Source organism: Malus domestica, chromosome 04 (genome assembly GCF_042453785.1).
Source record: "Malus domestica chromosome 04, GDT2T_hap1".
In the NCBI taxonomy this organism is placed as follows: domain Eukaryota; kingdom Viridiplantae; phylum Streptophyta; class Magnoliopsida; order Rosales; family Rosaceae; genus Malus; species Malus domestica.
Window position 1 is genome coordinate 1370055 of NC_091664.1, and position 13078 is coordinate 1383132.

The 13078-nt window shown below is 48.8% G+C and overlaps 1 protein-coding gene across 1 annotated transcript in view; it reads right to left on the reverse strand.

The window, feature by feature from the left end:
* Positions 1 to 681: 681 nt before the first annotated feature.
* The window catches only part of LOC103443445 (probable methionine--tRNA ligase), a 67311-nt gene continuing 54914 nt past the window's right edge, over positions 682 to 13078 (reverse strand). The window contains exon 18 of the mRNA XM_070819824.1: positions 682 to 941. Coding sequence (XP_070675925.1) covers positions 711 to 941 — 231 coding nt within the window. The 3' untranslated portion in view covers positions 682 to 710. The remainder of the gene's footprint in view (positions 942 to 13078) is intronic.

Sequence of the window (13078 nt, forward strand, 5' to 3'; positions counted from 1 at the left end):
GAGTGATCCAAGTACTGGGCCAGCCACGAGCCCGCTTTCACCAACCCGACACAAGAGGGTCTGTACACATACCGAATAACGTTGTCTTCCGAATAGACATAAGAATACAACTTTGTGACTCTAGTCAAGTTGGAAGGTACTTTGACTACTTTCCTTTTGTTTAACCAAACACTTTTCAAAAATACTTTCCTTTTGTTTAACCAAATACTGTTTCAAAATACACTTTAAATACAGCTTCATTTTGTTAACAAAGGCGTTAGACGTTACACGGTTAGCTATCACCTCGATTAATCCCTAAGTATTTGAAAATTAAGAAAGGGTGTCTAGACGTATTCAGGCATCTACCTAGCTCGTCTAGGCGTCCGTCTAGACTTGTCTAGACACCCACTTAGGTCGCAACTCAGACAGAAAAAACGATACTAAGAGGGAGGGGATGGACTTAACCTCGCAATATGTTAGCAATAATGTAGTTCAATTCGCCTTTGGATGAACTTTTTATATTGTGGTTCACATGTTTCCAATACATTATAATACTTTCTAATCCATATGTCATTCTATTTCACGTAATAATATTAAAAGGTTGGTTGATCTGATTCCGTTTCAATGCTTCCCCTAATTCTAAGCACTCCGATTATTTTATTCTTCCGTTTCTATCAAGAGTTCATCATATTTATATTTATCTTTTCATCTCTAGAGTACTAGTTGTCTTTCTACTTAATTGACCCACCGGCAATAGAGAACACGGTGCAAACACCGGCTGATGTTGTGAGCGGAATATCTTTGTAGCACGCCACTAGTTCAGTGTTCGTGTGCAGATCCACCTGCAAGGTCTCCCACACCCTCTTCTTCGGGTTCAAAATCTCATCAGGCTCAACTACAAACCCGGGAAATGTAACTCTCTCGCCAACTTGTGCACCTTCTGGCGGTTCAACCAGTTCAACCTGAAAGTGCACCCGACATTGAAGATATTTTATCAGTAATTACACTAGTGTCAAACTGTCCATGTCCATTGAACCATTGCATACAGATATTACATGCATGCTTGAGAATGTTATGAAAATTAATGTGTTTGCATTAGTGTCCAATAAAGTAACGGTTACACAAGAAACGTGAGTTACAAAGGCATAAGTCTTCCCAACTGACTAATCAGAAACAAACCACAGTCACTACAACTCAAGTTCGATTGAGATATTACTTTCTTATTATCAAAACCACTACATAACTTATGCAGACAAAATTTCAAAATATTATCGCCACGATCTTATGCATAAAAGGGAACACCTATAATCATGTGCCTACAAATTCACCGTTTTAAAGTAGCAAGTTTTACATAATGATGTGGAAACATATCCTCATTATTTGTAAATAAACAATGTCAGAGACCAAAAAAGTTAAAATTAGGTATCATCAAGATCCATATGGTAGACTCCTTTGTTTGGAGCATGACAGTGATGAGTGGCTTAAGAAGAGCACATAAGATGCAAATACTATTAAAAATATACGGGGCTGCTTACTGTGGTGTGGCCACTGTTCGAAGCAGCAAGAACCATTGCTTCTGACTAAATACCCCGCATGTTAGCTGGCTTCAGATTGCAAAGAACGCATACTTTCCGGTTCTGCCACAGAACAATTAATATGAACAAACGTTGACAGAAATTGATACTAACTTTATTATTAAAAAATTGGTAGATGGAAACACGAACCTGCATTGTTTCGAGATGTATATATTTGACAAGTCCACTGGCCACTGTTCTGGTTTGTCCTTCACGTCCTTCACCAACATCAATACCTCTACGTAAAGTGAATCAGCATCAAGTATGCTTCTGGTCCGGAATCCTTCTTTGTATTTTGGTTTCGTTGAGTGGTTTGAAATCACATCATTGGCTTCGTTAATTCCTTGGACTCAGTTTAGATTGAAAAAGCTTTAGAGATATAGGCTTCAGCTGAATTGTGACACTCTAGCCTTGAATTTTGATGTATTGTATGAGTTATTAATTGATGTGATTACGGAATAGTGTTGGAAAGCTTATGTGTGTGTGAATGGCAGGATGACAACTCTTGTTTGGCTTATGGTTGACGTGTAGTGTGGTATTCTATGTTTTATGCTAGGAAGTTGTTTGGGCCCAAAATAATGGTTTGGGCCGAGGGTAGGATCACTCTCGGCCCAGGAGGCCGGGCGGCAACAGGACCATGGATCGGTCAACCCATGGGAGTCCAAATCTAGGACGGATAGGACGAATCCTAGTGCAACAGGGAGTCTCGACGGGATCGGATATCCAGGAAACTAATCCGGCGTAGCAAAGGACTAGATTCATAGTCCTAGTAGATGTAGGACTGGTCGAGGTGATCCGGAGAGGGAAACCTAGTCCGAGTAGGATTTAAACTTGAACTCAAGGTTCAGTACTATAAATAGGGGATACTGTGCAATGTTCAGAAGCCCCCTACAAATCAACACAAAATTGCCCTGCGCAAACTCTCACAACTTGAGATCTTTTTCTTTTCCTTTTTCGCTGACACATCTTCCGTTGGCATCAACAGCACTGTGGAAGAAACCGGTGATATCTTAAGTCGGCATAGATAGCTCTGTCACCGTAGAGTCGGTCGGTCTCGCAGTATCTTCCGTTGGCATCAACAGCACTGCGGTGAGAACGGTCGATTACCTATCCAAGTCTCGGTCGAGAAGGGTTTCCGAATCCTTATTGGTCGAGGTCATCTCATTAGCCTTCTCGGCGAAGTGAGGTGTTACAGTTATTACATTCGGCACATTGAAAGCCGAATTCGGTTCGTGAACTTTGTAAGAATAGCAGCCTTGTCTTCAGGCTCGAGAACCCAAGAGGCCGAGACGTGTTCCTTTCTCGGCCGCAATCGCAAGACGCAGAAGTCAGTAGCGCGACCCAACGCAACACCAACAAATTTACTCCTCGGCCGAGCCTCGGCCGACGAGTTGGCACGCCCCGCAATCACCGAAGGACGTAGTTAGCTTAGAATATACTCGGCCTGCGCGCCACGTAGGCTTTGTAATTTCTAGGGTCAACATTTTGGCACGCCCAGTGGGACCCAGTGCTAAACTACGAAGTTCATGCCAATTGAAACACGATCGGTAAAAAAGAAAACAGCTATGGGAAAGTCGACAGCCGATTTGCCGAGTCAGAGCATAGGACAGAGTGTGCCACAGGCGCAGAATCCCCTTAGCGCTGGTACACCTAAGTCCACGAGCGCGACTCGCCGAGAGAGAGAAATTAATCTCGGTGGTCAGCTCCGTGGGTTAGAGATCCATAACAGAAACACAGGCGTCCTCAATGAAGGGATAATAGAGGAATGTGACGAGGATGGTGGTGAAGGATCTGATCCACCAACAAGGTCGTTTCTTCGGAAGCGACTGGAGGAGCAGTCTCGGTCAGTCGAGCAGACGTTCAGCCGAGGCATCGACAAATTGCATGACGCGATAGTCAGTTCTGCTGAGCGACAGAACAGGTTGCTCGAAATGTTGTTTAGCAAAGTCGGTGGCAGCAGGCCTGCTGATCTTCTCCAGCATTGTCCTCCAGGAAACAATCCGGTCCCGATTGTACCGGCCGAGCCTATTCCTGCTCCGTTGAAACCAATTAATTTGGAAAAAGGAGGAGGGTCAAATAATAGGCCAGCGGAAACTGACCAGAGGGTCGAAGCAACACCTGTTGACATGACCGAAGTGCTGCGGATGATCGACTCGGCCATGAAAAAAGGGCCGAAGTTTCCCAAGTTTATTCATCCGTACCCAGCTTATGTGGAAACGTTTGGGTACCCGAAGGGATTTAGGATCCCAGATTTTAGTCTTTTTGCCGGTGAATCGTCCTTGTCTTCATTGGAGCATGTGGCTCGTTTTACCGCGCAATGTGGAGATGTCAATAGTGACTTTCATAAGTTATGGCTGTTCAACTTCTCATTGACCGGCTCGGCATTTGCTTGGTACATTAATTTACCCCCCAATTCCATCCAGAACTGGGAAGAGTTGGTCGAGAAATTCCACGAGCAGTTTTATCGGCCAGGGATGGAGATGTCAGTTTCTTCGTTAGCAAGGATGGCTCAGGCATCTGATGAATCACCAATGGATTATCTTACTAGGTTCAAGACAGCCAGAAATTGGTGCCGAGTACCTTTACCCGAAGTCGAATTCGTCAGGCTTGCTTTGAACGGCTTAGATGTCGAATACAAAAAGAAATTCTTGGGGGCAAACTTTAGGGACATGTACGAACTAGCCCAGCATGTCGAACAGTATGACTATTTGCTTCGCGAGGAGAAGGTTTCGAAAACGCCATCTCGGGGGACGCTTTACAAGAATCCTACGGTTAACTACGCGTCTACCGAGGATGAATGCGTTAGTGTGGATGCGGCCGAGATCGTAATAGATAAGCCATACGTTTGTAAGGCGTTGACTCAGGTTGATTCTAGAGAAGTCAAAAGTCGCTCGGCCACTGAAGGAGCGTTGAAGCCGCCAAAGGTCTACACTTTTGATATTACCAAGGCTGACGCAATTTTTGACCAACTGTTGTCCGCAAGAATCATCAAGCTTCGGCCTGGCCACAACATTCCCAAGGCCGAAGAGCTTAAGGGAAAGGTGTATTGCAAGTATCACAATTCAAGCAAACACACGACAAACAATTGTGTCGTATTTCGTGACAACATCCAAAGCTGGATTGATAATGGTAAACTGAAATTTCCCGAAAAGAAGATGGGTGTTGACACTGATCCGTTCCCCACAGCAACCGTGAATATGGTCGACGCATGCCTACCTAAGGACAAAGGGAAAGGGAAGGCCGAAGCCGTTACGACGCAACGCCTCTGGACTCAGAATTCTCGGCCGCGCTTCATGGCCGATTTTCGTTCAAACGCACCACCTACGGCTTTAACGGGACCCGCTATTGTTAAACTTATGATGGATTATACCACCGACGAAGACAGCGGGACGGCGGTTTTGTGCAGAAAATGTAGAACGAAGGTCGAAAGCGAGTCAGAGGGGAAGCCCCCTTCAGTTGGGATGGAACGGCCTGTGACCGCAACCCGGTGAAGTGTTGCCAATGTAGGCCAACCTCAAGGTGTTTTTGACAGGCTTGGTCCTAAAGTAGGGGTGGAAGAGACACCCCCGATCCGGAGGCGCCTTGATTTTGATGATTCGTTCTATGACGATGATTACTACAAACGAAATTCTAGCAGCTCAGAATCATCGCGGAGCCAGAAAACCTTTAAACCTCCTGAACCTAAAGATCAACGGTGGTATACATATCATTCTTCGAGGGGAGTTTACACGGCACTGTCCAAATCCCAGAAACGTAGGCAACAAAGGATAGATTGCCTGGCTCGCCGACAGGCAGCCCATGAAACTTCGGTCCCTAAATGGCGGCCGAAGGACACGATTGCTCCCGATGATGAGCGACCAACTCCCGCTATCATGACAGAGTTGGTTCAAGGGAAACGGTCGGTCGACCGAGATGTTGAGACTACGTTCGAGGAGGCTGATAAACGAATCAAACTTCTTCTTCGGCCAGGGGAGATGAAGGCACGCCTTGAGTTTTTCAGGCAGGAGGTTAACAGCAAATTCGCCCTGCCAGCTATACAAGAACCTTTGATCAAAATTCGACGGAATTTGCATCCACCATTTCTTGGGGAGGCTTTGGAATATATGCGAGAATTTCATAAGCGACATTCGGCCAACGATCTGTATGGTTTGCCGAAGGCATGCCAGGACACTATTGATCTAGTCCTGACTTGTCCGGATGCCGAGCGAATCATCCAAAAGACCTCAGATCCAGGATTGAAAGTAAGGTTCCAGCATATCCGAGAAGCTCGTGTCCTTGGATTTGAAGTTGACCCGTACACCGATATCGGTGCAGCTGACCTTCCTTTCTCGATAGAGGACCTTCAATACTTACGATATCACTTCGAGGTATTCTCAGCTGTTTCTCTCTTCGGCCTTACGGCCGATGAAGTTGCACGTGTCGCACGATTGGATGCTTATCTTGACATCAGGGATGCCCGGCTCCACTATCAAGAGCAGGTTCAGGCTGGGACCCCAGGAGCACTGTCAATTTCGACCCGACCTGAGGAGGTCGTGCAAGAACAACTCGCTGATGCAGCACCGCCGAATGAAGCCGTCACAGAGGGAACAGAGGAGTCTTGTTGTCCAGCTTTGATAGCAACGGAATCCGTAGTTGTCGACCAACCGAGTGAGGAGGGTATCGACCCAATGGGCCCATCAGTTCTGGATAATATGGAAATTAGTATGGTCCATGTGTTACCTGCCGATTTTCAATCGCGCACGGCTCAACCAAATTTCCTCGATGGAGATGTGGTTGCCGAAGAACCTGGCCATATTGATTTTGTGTCGATCGCTGAAGGAGAGTCAGCAACAAAAGATGAGGGTTTAAAGGCTGCCTTGGCCGAATTGTTCCCTCGGTCATCGTCGGCCAAGCTTCACCATTTAAAGCCATTATATGTGACGGCCCACATTGAGGGATACCCAGTCTCTAAAGTTTTTGTTGATTGTGGGGCTACCGTCAATATCATGCCTCTGAATATCATGAAGGCCTTACGCCGTTCGAATGACGAGCTTATTCCGTCAGGAATCACGATGAGTAGCTTCGTCGGCGACAAATCCCAAACCAAAGGAGTACTTCCGTTAACTGTGAATATTGCCGGTCGCACCCACATGACCGCCTTTTTCGTAGTTGATTCTAAAACCGAGTATAATGCACTGCTTGGTCGAGATTGGATCCATCAAACCAGTTGTATTCCCTCTTCGTTGTATCAAGTGCTTGTCTTTTGGGACGGCAAATCGGTCACTGTTCACCCGGCCGATAGCCAGCCCTTCGAAGCTAACATGATCCAAGCCCGGTACTATGATGATCACGTCGGCTATATTACGCTGCAAGGCTTCAATGAAGACGGACGGCCGACTCGGATTTCAGTTCAGAAAGCCATCGAGGTTGGCGCCGAGACTGTTCAACAGGATTCGGCGAGACTCGGATTGGCCAATTTCCTACCCGAGGTTGATGTCGGACACTGATCAGGACAAACGTAAGGCCGCGGTTTCATCTACGATGGAACGACTGCTGGCCCATTGGTATGCTATATCTCGGCAACCGAATTCAGGCGTTAACCTCGTCGAGTTCCTTGCCGAAGAAGATCATGGTCCTGCCCTATCTTTTGATAAAATCCGAGCTGCCCCGGCCGAGCTCGAGGATCATCGGCCCCAGGTTAAGGACCCCCTAGAAGAAATTAATGTTGGGACGGCCGATGACCCACGGCCCTTGTTTGTTAGTGCTTTACTTCCTCAACAAATGAAGGACGAGTTGCGTGCCTTGCTTACGGAATTCAAAGATTGTTTTGCTTGGAGTTATCATGAAATGCCCGGCTTAGATCGTGCTTTGGTCGAGCATGAACTACGAATTAAGCCCGGATGTAAACCTTTCCGCCAGCCACCTCGGCGATTCTCGACGGAAGTACAACTCGGCATCAAGGACGAATTGGTTCGGCTTCTAAAGGCCGGGTTCATTCGGACGGCTCGATATGTTGAATGGTTGGCAAACATCGTTCCGGTGTTAAAGAAAAATGGCGCATTGCGTATCTGCATCGATTTCCGCAATCTGAATCTGGCAACTCCCAAGGATGCGTATCCCATGCCGATCTCAGACCTGTTAATCGATGCTGCGGCGAATCATGCGATCTTATCCTTTCTGGATGGACACGCCGGATACAACCAAATATTCATTGCCGAAGCCGATGTGCACAAAACTGATTTCCGTTGCCCGGGGGCACTCGGCACTTACGAATGGGTTGTTATGCCATTCGGTCTTAAGAATGCAGGCGCCACATATCAACGGGCGATGAATACTATTTTTCATGATTTAATTGGAACCATCGTCGAAGTTTACATCGACGATGTCGTCATCAAGTCTAAACGCCGACAGACACATCTGGATGATCTCCGACAGGCTTTCCTCCGCATGCGTCGGCACAACCTCAAGATGAATCCCGCCAAATGTGCCTTCGGCGTGTCGGCCGGAAATTTTCTAGGTTTCCTCGTACATCACCGAGGGATTGAGGTTGATATGAATAAGGCACGTGCAATCATCAGTGCCCCACCCCCAACAACGAAGAAACAACTACAGTCCTTACTCGGCCAGATCAATTTTTTACGCCGATTTATTGCTAATTCGGCAGGGAAAATGAAAGCATTCTCCACACTCTTGAAACTCAAGGACTCCGATAAGTTCGTGTGGAATGAGGAGCATCAGGCAGCGTTTACGCAAATCAAGGTTTCCCTCACAAGCCCACCTGTCCTGGTCCCTCCTCAGCACGGTAAGCCTCTCAAGCTATATATTTCGGCGGCCGAAGAGTCCATCGGTTGTCTCCTCGCGCAAGACAACGATGCCGGCCGAGAACAGGCTATCTTTTACCTCAGCCGCAATCTGAGCCACTCGGAGATCAATTATTCCGCCGTTGAGAAGCTCTGTCTCACCGTGTTCTTCGCCGCATCCAAGCTTAGGCATTACATGCTCCCGTCGGTCACCCAAGTCATTGCCCAGACCGACGTTATCCGGTACATGCTTACCCGGCCCATTGTGAAGGGCCGAATTGGGAAGTGGACGATGGCGTTGTCCGAATTCAGTTTGCAGTATGTACCGTAAAAAGCTGTGAAAGGTCAGGCGTTGGCCGATTTCCTTGCTCAGCACCCTTCACCTTACGGTTTCGGGGATGCCGATGTCGAAATCGGCATGGTGATGACCCGCGACAACTATTGGACGATGTATTTTGATGGTTCCAGTACTTCGTCTTCGGCCGGCGCGGGCATCGTCATTCAATCTCCTCACAGCGATCGGTGGTATTTTTCACTCAAATTGGATTTCGAGTGCACCAACAATCAGGCCGAATACGAGGCTCTTATCATTGGTCTCGGCCTCCTTCTTGACTTTCGAGCCACTCGTGCCCTCGTCCTAGGTGATTCTGAACTCGTGATTAACCAAATTAATGGGTCTTTTCGCTGCATGAGTTGTACCCTAGCGCCCTACCACATGGTCGCCAGCTATTTGGTCGAGTCCTTTGACGGTATTACATTCGAGCATATTTCTCGGGTTCATAATACCGACGCAGACGAGTTGGCTCAAATCGCCTCCGGTGCACAACTCCTGGGGGGCAAGCTAGGCCGGGAGATACCAATATTACGACAACTTTACCCGGCCTTGGTTAATCAGCAAATCCTCCGACGAGACAATGTGATACGCACCAGGGTCATGTCCCTGCCTTCGTTGTTAGATCGGCAGGATTCTATAGAAATTTGCGCGGCCGAGGCAATATCAGATGATTGGAGGAAACCCATTATGTAGTACCTTGATAATCCTAACGGGAAACATAGTCGCAGGACACGGGTTCACGCCACGAACTATGTCACATACCAGAATGAGTTGTACCGAAAGGGCGAAGATGGTTTGTTACTGCTATGCCTCGGCCCCCAAGAGAGTGCTCGGGCGATCGCGGAGGTTCATGAAGGGGTATGTGGAGCTCACCAGTCTGGATGAAAAATGCGATGGCTACTCCGACGACACGGCTATTTTTGGCCGAGAATACTGAAAGATTGTATCGAGTTTGCACGAGGATGCGTGCAGTGCCAAATCCATGGGCCTATACAAAGGGTCCCGGCCGAATCACTACATTCGGTCATTAAGCCATGGCCGTTTAGAGGATGGGCCATGGACGTAATCGGCAAAATCACGCCGACTTCTGGAGCTGCTAAGCATGCATGGATAATAGTCGCAACTGATTACTTTACCAAGTGGGTCGAAGCGAAATCATATGCTGAGTTAACATCTAAGGAGGTTTGCGACTTCGTGGAGGAACATATTGTGACCCGGTTCGGTGTGCCGGAAACGATCATAACCGACAATGGAACAATTTTCACAGCCGAGAGGTTTAAAGAATACATGGCCAATTTGAAAATTCGGCTGGAGCAGTCCACACCGTATTATCCACAGGCGAATGGGCAGGCCGAGGCAAGTAATAAAGTGTTGATCGGCATCCTCGAGAAAATAATAAAAGAAAGGCCTGGCATGTGGCATTTGAAGTTGAACGAGGCATTATGGGCATACCGAACATCGCCCCGATCGGCGACTGCAACAACCCCGTACGCGTTGACCTACGGACACGATGCGGTGCTACCGGTCGAGTTGAGCATAAATTCGTTGCGATTAATTGAACAAAGTAGTTTGTTCAGCGCCGAATATAATCAGTCCATGAGTCAAGAACTGGAAGATTTGGAAGAGGCGCGATTTGACGCTTATAACTTATTGGTGGCACAAAAACAGATTGCCGAGCGAGCCTATAATCAAAAGGTGCGACAGAAGACGTTCGGCGAGGGTGACTTGGTGTGGCAAACGGTGTTGCCCGTAGGACTAAAGGATCCTAGGTTCGGCAAGTGGTCGCCGAATTGGGAAGGGCCGTTCATTGTGCATAAAGTATACGGCAAGGAGGCATATCATCTTAAAGACCGGACTGGTGTAATTCACAGATTACCGATTAATGGGAAGTTTTTGAAGAAATACTATCCAGTTACTTGGGAAATGCGTGAATAAAAAATTTGGTTGTACCAGTAAGAAAAATCTTTCCATTAAAATTAATAGGTATTACAAAAATGAGTCGGTCGAATACATTCAGGGAGACGAGGGAAGAAGAATGCTAAGCAGAGCCTTCAGCTCCAACCACCGCACGTCGGCCATAAGGACTTCGGCTTCCCGATTCTTTTTGTCCAGCTTCAACCGCTCGACCCGTTTTTTAGCCGCTGCATACTCGGTTAGGCGATCCTTCCCGCCTGACTCGAAGTCCCTCGCAAGCTCAGAAGCAATAGCCGACCGGCGTTTTGCTAGTTCGGCCATTTGACGGTCGAGCTCGGCTAACACTTCTCCTTTTGCCCTTAGATCGTCGATCTTCGGACGGAGGGTGTCTTGAACGGCCGTGGCGGCTTGAAGGCCCTGTTCGGCCTTCAGAGCAGTCTGGAAGATACTAAAGGTCTCCCTAACGCGCTCCAAGGCAGATGATGCCCGAACAATGGCATCTCCGCTCAGGCGACCGTCGGCTCCAAGGTCGTTCAGACACACGCCGAGCGAATCGAGACCATTGCGCTCAAGAACTTGCGAGGATGAGAGCGAAAGGATTTCTCGCAACTGGGTGAGGGCGTTTGGATCGGCAGCTTCGGTCGGAGCAGCCGAAGGGCCGGACTCTGCAGTCGTGCTGGAGAGAAGGGCTTTGAACTCAACCTCCCATGAAGCCTGCACGAATAAACAAGGTTAAGCTTAAAGGAAGTCATGACAAGAATATCAAGAAGGTGTCGTTTTTGTAACCTGCCGAGAAGAGACCTCGGCCATGTCCCCAGGATCGTTGCTTGAACCTAAAGAACTCAATGGCCGAGCCCAGTATCTCAGATTGCTTCTCACTTCACGCGGCCGATGGAGGTTATCTACGTTTGATGGCCACTGAGGCGGCCAGGAAATATAGATAACGCCCTTCGGCGCATAGAATTGACGGTGAAAAGAATGTACAGGCACCTGACATTTAGTAGTCTTTTAGAATTTTAAAGCAGAAAAGCAATCAAAGAAAGACAGTAGAAGATACTTACGAAGGCCGAAGTAGCCTCTTGTGGGGGGATATGGAAACACTGGTCCTGAGGATGGATAGGCGAGTCCGCTGTCGCCTCGGGTTCCTCGACCGGTCGTTTACCGCGGTCGGCCGCGGAGGGGCCGACTGGGACAGCCGCTTCGGCAGAAGGAACACTCTATCCCTGTGAGGATGCCAGGGGTTCGGCCACTACAGGAGGTTCTTCGACCGGACGCTTGTCGCGATCGGCCAAGGAGGGGCCAGCTGGAACCGCCACCTCAGATACTGGAGGAGGTTGTTGGTGAGGACGAGGGCGTTGTGCCAGCGGGACCTCATCGCTCCCCTCACTTTCATCCAACACAAGGACCGAGGGCTTTGGATTCTTGGGCGAAATTCCCTTAGTCGTAGAAACCGCCTGCTGTGGGATAGGCGCCTTCTCGACGAAAGGAGGTCCGACTGATGCGCCGGCCGCAGAGGCAGGCCGCGCTTGGGCCGTCTTTGCAACCAAAGCAGGCTGTTTCTCGACCCCAGAATGGCCGGCGACAGGAGAAAGGGAAGCACTGGGAGTCGTCGTATGACTGGAGATAACGTGGATCTCCCGTGCGCCCTTCTTCGCCATTTGTTTAACCCGCTTGGCAGGCGGGGAGGGCTCGACAGCCGGCTCAGCCTCTTGGCGAGGCCGTTTGATCAGCACGGCCTTACCAGCGGGTTTGTCCTTCTGGACCACGACCGATTTTTTCTCAGTCGTGGCAGCGGAAACTGCCTCCGTCTTTCTCAAGGGCCGACTACCTAAAAGGATAAAGACGATTCAGCAAGGCAAATCAAGATACAAGGTTGATGGAAAGGAGGAAAATGAAATAGGTACCTTGAGGATGAGGGGCCGATGCCTTCTTAGGCCGGTCACCGAAGAGTCTGCTGAGCACGTCTTCGACCGGCACCCCAAAGAATTCTTGGGTGTATTTCTCCCACCACTCACCGAAGGTGTCGGTGCAGTGGGTTTCCGGGGTGGCTGGTCGAAGGCGGAATTTTCGGCAGCGCTCTTGAAACTCCTTCACGGCGGTGCTGCACTCCTTCTCAGAGGAACGAGGCTCGCGTCCACGGCTTAGGACCGTTCGGGATGAGAGAATGGGGATAGGGCAGCCCTGAAGGTAGCCGAGCTGTCTGGCAAGGAAGTTTGGATGATATACTTCCCAACCTGACCGTTTTCCATCACAGCCGAGAGGGAGGTCGCGAGCAAGCACAAACGACCCCCAGGTCTGACGAAGGTCAGCATCCTCTTCCGCGCTCCATGGGGAGGTAGGCAGCCTGATGGAGGAAGGATATTCTCGACGACGACATATTAGGAACTCGTCGTTGGAGAAGTCGTCGAGAGCGAAGAGGTACCTAAACACCTCTTCGGCTTGATGAGGGGTGTCGGTCGAGAGGCCAGTTGAGGTCCAAGCGCCTCTGTTGGTGAGAA